Source organism: Gymnodraco acuticeps, unplaced genomic scaffold (genome assembly GCF_902827175.1).
Source record: "Gymnodraco acuticeps unplaced genomic scaffold, fGymAcu1.1, whole genome shotgun sequence".
NCBI lineage: Eukaryota > Metazoa > Chordata > Actinopteri > Perciformes > Bathydraconidae > Gymnodraco > Gymnodraco acuticeps.
The window spans coordinates 2,090,149-2,100,988 of record NW_022990042.1 but is presented as its reverse complement, the minus strand read 5'-3'; the positions used below and the strand labels follow the sequence as shown (position 1 = coordinate 2,100,988).

At 39.4% G+C, this 10,840-nt stretch overlaps 1 protein-coding gene across 1 annotated transcript; it reads right to left on the bottom strand.

The window, feature by feature from the left end:
• Positions 1–256: 256 nt before the first annotated feature.
• Positions 257–6,812, bottom strand: imp3 (IMP U3 small nucleolar ribonucleoprotein 3). Its single transcript, XM_034215229.1, has 7 exons — positions 6,551–6,812; positions 2,899–3,006; positions 2,396–2,470; positions 1,215–1,294; positions 1,049–1,100; positions 824–896; positions 257–702 (listed from the first exon to the last, which is right to left on the bottom strand). Exons 1-7 carry the CDS (start codon positions 6,685–6,687, stop codon positions 676–678), a joined length of 552 nt encoding a protein of 183 aa, XP_034071120.1. The 5' UTR covers positions 6,688–6,812; the 3' UTR covers positions 257–675.
• Between the last annotated feature and the right edge of the window lie 4,028 nt (positions 6,813–10,840).

Here is a 10,840-nt window from a genome sequence, read left to right as displayed (position 1 = left end):
TCTATTTTACAGCTGGATTTATGAAAACGTGTTAATGAGCTGGATGGTACTTACAAACCAACATTTCCTATCTCACAAAGCAAGGCTGAAAGATGAATGGGAAATGTATCAGAACCGCAATGTGTACTACGATTTTTGTAAAATGCAAAATGTGTCATGGCCATTTGTATGAAGTATTTTAGTGCTGCAGAGATTTCTGGGCCTACAAATGCTATTCAACAGACTTCACATTCAAAAGACATTTTGGTACAATATGATCATTTTACTATATTTTTTATAAGAAATTAGAATGGAGCAAAAATGATCTTTTACTGACATTGTGACAATATAAAAAAAAAAAAGATGGATTGTTTTCCCATATGGTACGGGCTCTTCACATGCAGCTCATGTTCACACAACAGGAGGAAAACAGTCCGGGGGGGGCTCTGCTGGGAACATGAGGAAACAACTGAGACTGTGTGCTCTCATGGAGGAGCAGGAGATGAATCCAGAAACGTTGAATGGTTAAGGCTGGCACCACTAAAAGAGAGGTTTGGTGAACGATGTGTAATCTACTCCTGTCCTTGTTTAGGAGAACTTGTTTTCTTCCCACATTTTCAAGTTGGTAGGAGATTCAGAGGTGTCCATTTCCTTATTTGACAGTAAAGTCCTTTCCTCCGGGGTGATGAAAAGAGTTTATGCCAATAGATCAAAGTCGTCCCTCTGCAGAAGAAACACACATAACATCAGCATAAATGCTCTGCTTTTATGGCATTATCAATAACAATTTGCATGACTGGTTCATTGAGGTAAAGGTGATGGCTGATCCATAAATCTCACTCACCTCATCATTATAATTCAGGACATGCTGCTTGATCTTAGAGGAGTCCACCCAAGTGACAAAATCTTCCATATTTCTGAAAAAAAGTCAACGTGTAAATATTGCATCCATTGAGATGCTTTTCCACATTTATCTATATTTTCAGTAATGTAGGTTTTTGTGTAATGCCCTTTAGCACATAGAGTAGTTCAAAACCAATCATGGCAGAACCAAATGTTGTAAACTAACCTTGTGACGAGAAATGCCGGGTCTGTGATAATCTCCGGGCCAACTCGCACATCGGAGACTGGGTCAAGGTCAATACTGCAAACATATTTATTCCCATGGGCATAGACCAAACTAACTTATCTGTGGAAGGACATTCTAGACACAACAATGCTGTAGTGAAGGATACGTCCTTGTTGGATGAAGGTGATGGCGGTCTTCAGGTTCTGAGCCATACGGAGGTTCAGCATGATGCTGGGCAGCCTCCTCCTGCAGGAGTCACACGTGGATTTAATGAGAGAAAACAGACGAGTGATAATCATGGTCTCTACTGAGGAGTCTGTGATGATGTATTTGTGTAGGTTGTGTCGTGGATATTTTAAACTCGTCAATACTGTAAAGATGTACAATGAGAGTAATCAATAATAAACTGGTGAAAGCAAACGGCGTTGTCTTGTTGGTTATTTATTTGAAGCTTCGAAGGCACAGGTCTCACAGAGTACAGAGTAGTCACAGAATAGCAACGCTTATAGATAGGGCGGGTAGACAGAGTTTTGTGTAGCATGGCGGAACGCCTCAGAAATGTGCTTTCACACGGATTCTCATATCGCTATTAGACACCTGTGTCCTTGAGCTGCAGAAAGTATAACAGTTAGCAAAATATGGAAGTTCAAACTTAGTGTGAAGAGGAGTAGTTTCAACATAGTCTGCCAAATCAGCTCTGTGGCCTTGAAGCGCTTGAGAATAATAATCCTCATTAGAGTATGCAGAGAAAACAGCACATATCAAGAAATGGTACAGTAGTGTTAGACAATGCTTTTAGAAGCATTTGGTTTTAGCATATAAGGTAACATAAGAAATTGCCACTACAGTTGACAAGTTAGCATTGCAAGCGTTCCCTTGATTATAAAGCAATGGGATTTTCCCACTGGATTTCCAAATATGCAGAAAATAAGATCCATGGCCAACACACGTTTGTGGTACATTCAGGTTTGTTCAGCAGGTTGATCTTCACATTTTAACACCACTTTTATGAGATTAAAGTCATTACAAACCAAAAGTAAAAGCTTACGTTGGGCTGTAAACAAACTTCATCATGGTCGCATGGCCAATTTGCAATCGAGTAGTCTCATTCAGTCTCTTGTTAGCAACTGGCATTTTAATGACACGTAGAAGCTTTGGATATTCATCAGTGCGGTATTTACTGACACATTTTATGTCCTTACCTTATTTCTGGAATCTTACCAACAATACGTTCCAAAATTCATTGATTTTAAGACGAGGCGGTACAGAAGTGCTAAAATGCTAACTCATTTCGAGGACTTATTCCTGCACTCTATTAAAGTACAACATGTGTGTGGGGTGGTTTACCTGCAGAATGAAGAAGCTGTGACCTTCTCCGTCAGGGACAGATTCTGTTTGGTGGGCGTCAGACCGATACTGTACCTAATGTGAAGAAACAATCAAATCATCAGTGAGATATTGTACTTTCAAAAAGGATAAACCATGACTGTCATAAATAAGTCAAACTAGGAGCCTGTATGATGTACAACTTAAAGCAGATGTATAGTTTCACACACACATGCGTACTACAATGTGTGTACGCATTTCACTTGTGTTTTCATGTTGGTCACTTGGTCGTTGCTATGTTGATTATAGCGAAAGGAAAAAGTGACCTTGTAGGTTGCCATCGTGATCTACATAGTTGAAAGTGAGCCACCTTGATCACGCAGGAAAACACAAGGTAAGCTCAAAGGGAGAAGAAGACCTCCCCTCTGTTTTGTGAAGCAAGCCCCGAGTGTTGACTTAAAGGTATAAAATGGATGATTCGGTCAGGGTAAACGATATCACAAAGACACTCAATAATAACTCACAGTTTCTCCAGCAGATGGTGTGTGCTCTGAGCTCTGAAGCCATCCTTCTCATCCAGGTCTCGGATTTTCTGGACGAGTTCTCTGATGTGACGACTCAGCTTATTGTACCTGAGACACAGGAGGAAAACACACTCTTAGACAATATAAACAACTGATAGAATTGTTTTGTTTTTTCATTAAAAAAAACAAAACTAATTGGTTACAGAGAATACAGCACAAAAATGAAGATGAATAATAACCTAAAAAGTGAAGAAATAATGTGTATTATAATGTGTAGTATAATTAACAAAATAACGACAGTAAATAAGTTATGGTTAACAGAAACAAATACATCACTAATTATAACTTATATTCAATACAAATTACAATGTTTTGGGTTGTATATGTCACCCATTTAGTTTGCCTTGTGTGTACTGCATCTCTCCAGCAATATGCCGTTAAATTGTCTTTGTACTTAAAATATCAGATATAATGTGTATCTTTGCAGTGGTCCGAGTTTGTTGTGCTACGGTTTTTTGCACATTAGTTCCCAATCCTTTGGAGGTATAATGCAGGAAGGTGTATTTTCCTTTAATGGTTTACATTGACAACACTTTATCAGGATGTTTAAGTCATATATATGGAGTCATACAATTTAAGCATACATTTGATCAATGGGTTACTGGGTTTTCTATGTGTATGATATTTAACTGTTGGTTGTTCCCCTTTAACAAAGTAGAATATGTCATGTCTTGGACAAATATCGCGATCTGTTTAAATCAAATGCAAGATTTAAAGGTTTTATTATAATGATATTATATTTAATGAAATTGACTCAAAGTATGTCTGTATAGACAATACACTTAAATATAGAAGATAAAACACTACAAAATATTGACGTATGTTGTACATCAATAAAAGAGCTAGTCAGGAGTGTGCCAAACATGTCTGTGGGATGCATAACGTTTCATTTCCTAATGAACCTATGGATAGTGATGTTACGTATTGCGCCGAGGCTTCGGAGCGTGTGTCGAGTAATCCCTGAAGCTTTGTGTGAAGCATGTATCGAGGCTTGTATCGTTTTGGGCCAGTGACGTCATCGATGACAAACGAAGCCTCTCTGCCTGTCGATACCACGTGACTGCTTCAGAAAGTGCTTTAGATCGGTTGAACCCTATAGTTGAACCACAACGCTCATAATACCCATGGATGTATAAAAAGAACCATATTACTCCTCCTGTACCCGGGCCCGGTGACATGATGGAATTAAGAGAGCTCAGACCCTCACTTATATAGAGGTCGGAACATGTCATAAGTATAAATAAATAAAAGCATAAATAAATGTACGAATAAAAACATGAATAAATAAATACAAAATAGTGTCTAGTTTATTCATATAGATTCAGCGTTTGTGCTGTGGCTCAGCTGGAAAGCGGTTGACTTACAACCGCAGGGTCCCTGGTTCAACGACTGGTCAATACGTATTTTTGTTTGTTTATAAAAGCTACAGCTAAATGTGATAATGTAGAATGTATTCTTTGATATGCTTTAGCCTTTCTCCGGCTACAACATGGTTAAGTTTACGAATAGTATTAAGGAATACAAATCCCTCTTTGCAATGTTTACCAGCCTCCTTAGGCTTTTCAATGACAATCATTCAACTGGAATATAAAACAATATTGTTAAAATGAAAATATGATTTTATGTTCGTTGTTATTCTAAGGCTTTACTCATTGGGAACTCGGTATGAGATAGAGCACACTGTTGAGATGTCCAATCTGCCTGTTTTACACACTTTGACCAACAGGGGGGTTTGTGTTCAAATGAAGCCCATGATGAGAGATGGGTCTGGCTGCAGACCGCAGCAAGGAGGCGGATCGTATAGGGGCGTTTCCTAACTTTTTTTATCCAATAGAATGACACTCAGCAGAAATACATACTGTAGGTGGCAGTAATGCAATTTAAGGGATTCCAGCTGCTTTTATAAATCCTCGCAGAATAAGTCATTCGTTCTTTCACGATGGCCGAACAACAAGTTGAAACAGCGGTAATAGTATTTTCCAGAGATGCATGTTTATATTTATTGTAATGTCATTTTTCTTAACACACAATTGTCTCGTTATCAAAGTACAACATCGACTGTCCAACCTCGTTAAGCGTTAATAAAGTAAATAATAGTTGTATGTGGTAAAAATGTTTGTGGTATTAAATGCTAACTTAGCATGATGCTATAAACACGTTGGCCTATAGTCCCGTTTGCAACCAGGCCTATTCTACTGTTGTAATAACATTAAGCTTTGATAGGTCAATAGATTATCAGGCTCGGTAACAATACTGATTTGTGTTACCAAAGCTGATCATCTAATTGGCCTAAGGTTAGCGTATATGCTGTGATGCTAACCAGCACTTAGCATGATGCTAGTGTACTGTTGTATTATCTTGGAAATATAAGTAGGCCTGCCCTACATACTGTAACTTAATCAAATAATATGGTATGGATTCGGATAGACAACATGGCTAGCTTGGTTGGTTGAATTGAGTAATAAGATGTGCGGTACTGATTAAGGTTGTAACTGTAACAGTTCGTAACTACTAGTTGTAATGAACCAGATGAGAGACGGACGCATCCTTTCAGTAAATGTCGGCTGCTAATCAATATGTAAAAATAACACTTCGGATGTGTCTTCTATAATTATGTAACATTAGTTATGGCATCATCAGAAAAGATGAGCTGGCAGGATTCTGCAGCATTGACTGTTTCTATGATGCTGGAGGCCCCTTCCAAGAATAAAATGTTTGTTTAATAAAGACTTTCCTCTTTGTATGTACTGTATATATTTTATTTTTTTTTATTTTACCACCAGACACAACATGAACAAATGAATGATACACATCAGAACAGTAACTTAAACTTCAGTATTTTAGGTGTACAGAAACCTCTACTCATGTTGTTAAATGATATACAGCAATATCTTCCATAAAACATAGTTAATTGATTTGAATAATTACTACCACTGCACAAACAGTGAAAAATGATATGCCTACAATTTGTCTTCTCTGTGGGTTGTATACTCTTCATTCTTTATGCAAATTAATTATAATTATTATTTTTCAAAGTTCGTTTATGATTCATTCAAAGCATTAAAATAAATGAGAAACAGAGAGCGTCATATACCTTTAAGAAATACGTGGGGGCGGGGTTCATAACCCTTTAGGAAACGCCCCTATACGATCCGCCCCTATACGATCCGCCTCCTTGCTGCGGTCTGCAGCCAGACTCTATTGCATGATGAAGCCTCATGAGATGAACCCTTTTGCGAACCAATTGGCTGGAAAGCTTCATAGCTTCATAAGGCTTCATCTCGCCATCACTACCTATGGATAACTGCTGTGTTAAAGACTCTGTTATTAAGCCAAGTTACGATTCATATAATTATTAATATTTAAGAACAACTGACACTGGCTTCATCAGCTTTGATAAGCTTTAAAGTTTGATGTAGTGCAGCTGAGGATGTCACTGTTAGCTATAGCTCAGTTTCAAGCTAACCATTTCGGAAGTCAACCTTAGCCTCGGATACACTCGTTTTATTTCAACTTAAAATATAAATGTTTAACCTGTTTTCATCTTAGCCTGGAATAATTAAAAGAGTCTTTAACAGTCGGTGTTTCTTACTTGGTGTAGTCCTCTCTCTTCTCGATGCGGTACTTCCGCAGCACTTTGACCTCGTGCAGGTTGTTGTCCACCTCCCAGTTGATGAAGTCCACCTTCTTCAGCAACTTCTGCTCATGGTGCTTTAATTTACGAACCATTTTCACTCCTTTCGCTGACTTATAACTATGTATTTACAAGACAGGCTGCTTCCCATGCAGGATGGGATGAAGAGAAAACACCGGAAACACGTGTTCTTCTTCTTCGGTTATAATTTACGGTGGACCGTCTGGTCAGAGTGGTCCACAGCGCCCTCTACCCTGGCACCACGGTAAACATTTTCAAATCTCAACAAACAGTAACTCTTTATTGAGCCTTAAAGGGCCCATTGCATGCTTTTCCGGTTATTACCCGTCTCCTTGTGTGTTATGAAGGTGTCCATGCATGTAAACAGTCTGCAAAGTCAAAACCCCTCAAAGTACACCCTGTAGGGCATGGGTCGGCAACAGGCGGCCCGCGGGCCATTGTTGGCCCGCCAGCAATAATATTTGGCCCGTAATTTTGAGAATCAAAAATAAAATATTATTTTGATATTTTTATTTATTTTTTACAACATGTTTGTTTGTTGCCTTTATTTAACCAGGTGAAAGCCCCTTGAGATCAAAAGATCTCTTTTTCAAGGGTGACCTGCAGGACATTATACACATGTAACATTAAAAACAACAGAACAACAATAAGGATGACATACAACATAATGTACAGGGTACAGTTTACAAACTCTATTTACAGAGACAGGTACCATGAGTATCAAACAGCATGTCACCCAGCTGAGTTTTAAAATGATGCAGGGGAACCAAAGTGCTCAGTTTTAAACATGTTTGCAGACTGTTCCAATTTAGTGGAGCTGCACAACTAAAAGCTTTCTTCCCTAAGACAGTCCTAGCACTTGGCACATTGAATAAAACAACATCATGAGATCTCAGGCAATATGTACTTTCAATTCGTCGAGAGATCAGAGAGCAGATATAAAAAGGTAGTTTACCCAACATGGCTTTGTAAATTAACATGTACCAATGACTGAGCCTCTGTACAGTTAGTGAAGGCAGACCTGCCTTGGCATATAGGGTACAGTGATGAGTACGTGCTTTACAGTTAGTAACAAATCTCAGGGCACTGTGATAGGCGGCATCTAACTTTTCCAGGCAATGGGCAGGTGCATTCATATAGATCAAATCACCATAGTCTAGCACAGGTAAAAAGGTCACAGTGACTAGCCTTTTCCTGGCTTCAAAAGAGAAACAGGACTTGTTTCTGAAAAAGAAACCTAGTCTAACCCTCAGCTTTTTAAGCAGGTTATTGACATGAAGTTTAAAAGTAAGACAATCATCAAGCCAGATACCTAGGTATTTATAACTGGTAACCACTTCAAGTACTTGTCCTTGCATAGTAACAATATCCAAAACAGGCTCTGGTGTCTTTTTAGCTTTTGAAAATAGCATAGGACCGACAGTCGCACATCAGGGTTTCCGTTAGCCGCCGATCGATCGGCCGCTGGTCATTATCGGCCGATATTCACTCTTAATAGTTTGATCGGTGCTCTCTATAAAGGCCGATCAGGAGAGCTGGATCTGATCGATATGGTCATAAACGCGAGTGAAGTGTAGCCGGACCCGAGAGAGAGATCAGATCAGCTGCTGAGTCTGATGGAGACACGCAGCTCTGCATGATCACCACTGTTTAGCGAGCTGCATGAGAAACTGACGGGCTGTCAGGAGAGAGAGGGAGGGAGAGGGGAAAAGAGAGCATCCGTTTCTCCCGTGTTATTATTCAAAGTTAATGTAAACTTTTGAATAATGTACTTCATCTACTACAAGTAGTTTGTTTGAATGTAATAATTATGTTGTTTGTTGTTTGTGGAATCATTTATTGAAAAATGAATCTGAACTTTTCAATCTGTAACGATTATAAACTGAAGCAATATAACAATGAGCCCCATTAACTGAGTTTTAAACATCAGCATATCCGGTCCTAGTCCTGTGATTACCTGCTAACAGAAACTCTGCTACACCATTCTTACTATTATTATTGAAACATGACCGGTAAGTTTTAAATTTGTCCGGTAAAATCAATTCTGTCCCGACATATCCGCTTACATTCATAATGTCAGCGGAGGGAGGGGAAGCGGCGCTGTGGAAGAGCAGAGTGGAGGGAGAGCTGTCATCTTCCCTTTACAAGCTTCAAACATGTATTTATCGTGTGATTTTGGAAATAAAAATGTCATATTCTGAAAGCCAAGACTTTGTTTATTTAAAATCAAACAAAACACCCAATCCCCGAAAAACTATTTTTTTACGCAAATCCACGTTTATTTTGAAATGAGCCGTTGCGACTTCCGATTGATTTCGATAGAGCGGGTCACATATGGCAAATGTGTGGTTGGGGGGAACCAGGTCAATTCAAGTACTTATTTAACTATTAAATACATTGAGTTTGAGTAAAATACTTGGTGACTGATTAATTTAGGCTATAATATATGAAATTGCAAAGCAAAACTGCTGTAATTGATTTATTTTGTCCTTTGGTATTTTTTAAAGGTTTTCAACCTGAAATAATCCTAATGTGTCCTTGAAAAGTTGAAATAAAGAAAAGGAAAAAGGATTCCAGTTGCCTCTCAAATGTGGGCAAACACTCAAATAAATGCCAAAAACCCAGAGAACTTGACAATACTGAATCAGAATAAAAGTATGTTAAATAACACTGCTAGTTAATAACTCTACTTTACTCAGTGGAGGCTCGTCCATTGAGGAAAGGGAGGACCATCCTCCCTACAATTTCAGAGAAAAATAAACTTTGAAGAGAACAATAAATACACCTCAATTTAAAAGATAAGTCTATTAAAATACAGATAATAGCCCTGGCTTTGGGACTGAAATGGGGCTAGAGAGGACGAGCCTCCCTTTGGGCGGGTCTAGCCAGACTCAGGCTCTGGATTGGGCGCCTATATCATCAGTGAACCAATCAGCGGATCTGACTGTGCATCAGAGTGTTGATGGGGAGGCTTATCAGCGATATCAGAGTTTTTTCTGAACCGGGGAACAGGGGCGCTGCGCCCTATTACCAAAATCAATTCCTTGAATTAGGCTTTGATTATGTTCTGGCCCGCCATCTTGCGGCTCAGCAAAAAATTGGCCCACGGCCAAACTTACTTGCCTACCCCTGCTGTAGGGAGTAAAACTCTAACACAGAAAAGACCTCCCCCAAAAGCCTCGTTGGAGAGTTCTCAGTTTCCATTGTTTACTTCCTGCCCCGCGTGACGTAGCTGCACCGCGTGACGTCACTTCCTCTGCCAGCCGACCATATTAAGTGTCGTAAAACCTGCTTCTTTTCAAAGCTCTATCCAGTCATGTCGCGGAGGGTCTGTTGCCTGTCTTGTGTGGAGAAATCCACAATGTTTGCAGTACCGAAGGCAGAACCACGACGAAGTCAGTGGTTGACATTCCTTTTTAACACTGTTCCAGCTGATTTACCAGCCGGTACTGTTGTGTGTGCGCGGCATTTCACGGACCAAAGCTTTAAAAACTTAACAATGTTTAGCTTCGGACTTGCAAAGCTGATATTGGAGGACGATGCTGTTCCTACTTTGTTTGGACCAGCAGTGCCCCGCTGGACTTGTCTGTAGTTTAGCCTTACTTTACTGTGACATCAGTATTAGCCTTACTTTACTACTGTGCCATCAGTATCAGCCATGGAAGATAGTTTGTTTGTTTCATTCTAAGCTATCCAGCAAGGTTATTTTCATTTATGTTGTTTTTTTTCTGCACAGTGTAGAGTCTTGTTGTGATGAGAGGGATGGAGGTATTTAATAAAAACCTTGCTCGCTGGAGTATAGCTACAGAAGTCCTGTCACAAGTTAATCGGAGAGGATCACAGCTGGCCACGGATCTCGATGCTGCATTCGGGCTGTGAGTAAACAACTTGTGTCTTACTTTTAGACTGTCTGGAGGTATGGACAGCTATCAAAGCTACTAAACATCACATTAACAACGATGTACAAATGAAAGTCGGAGACAAATACATATTTGAAATGATTTATTCACGTTTGCAATGTTTTGAACAGACATCCCCAGTCACCTCATTGTCATTTTATAGTCCTCGTTGTACGCGTCCGGGTATCGACATCGCAACCACAACCTCACAGACTGGTACTGAATGTACATCAAAGTGTTCCTATGGAGCCAAATATACCAAAATATCAATGTAAACAACAGAAGAAGCGATCGAAATGTGTATTTCCTGGTTATTCGACAATGGCTC

Excerpts from the sequence above, each read along its gene's own strand:
- imp3 (XM_034215229.1), bottom strand. The coding sequence starts at position 6,687 with ATGGTTCGTAAATTAAAGCACCATGAGCAGAAGTTGCTGAAGAAGGTG. Across the intron at positions 2,471-2,898 it reads CACCATCTGCTGGAGAAACT|GTACAGTATCGGTCTGACGC; the intron begins GTGAGTTATTAT and ends TCTTCACATTAG. Across the intron at positions 1,295-2,395 it reads ACAGCTTCTTCATTCTGCAG|GAGGAGGCTGCCCAGCATCA; the intron begins GTAAACCACCCC and ends TGACTCCTGCAG.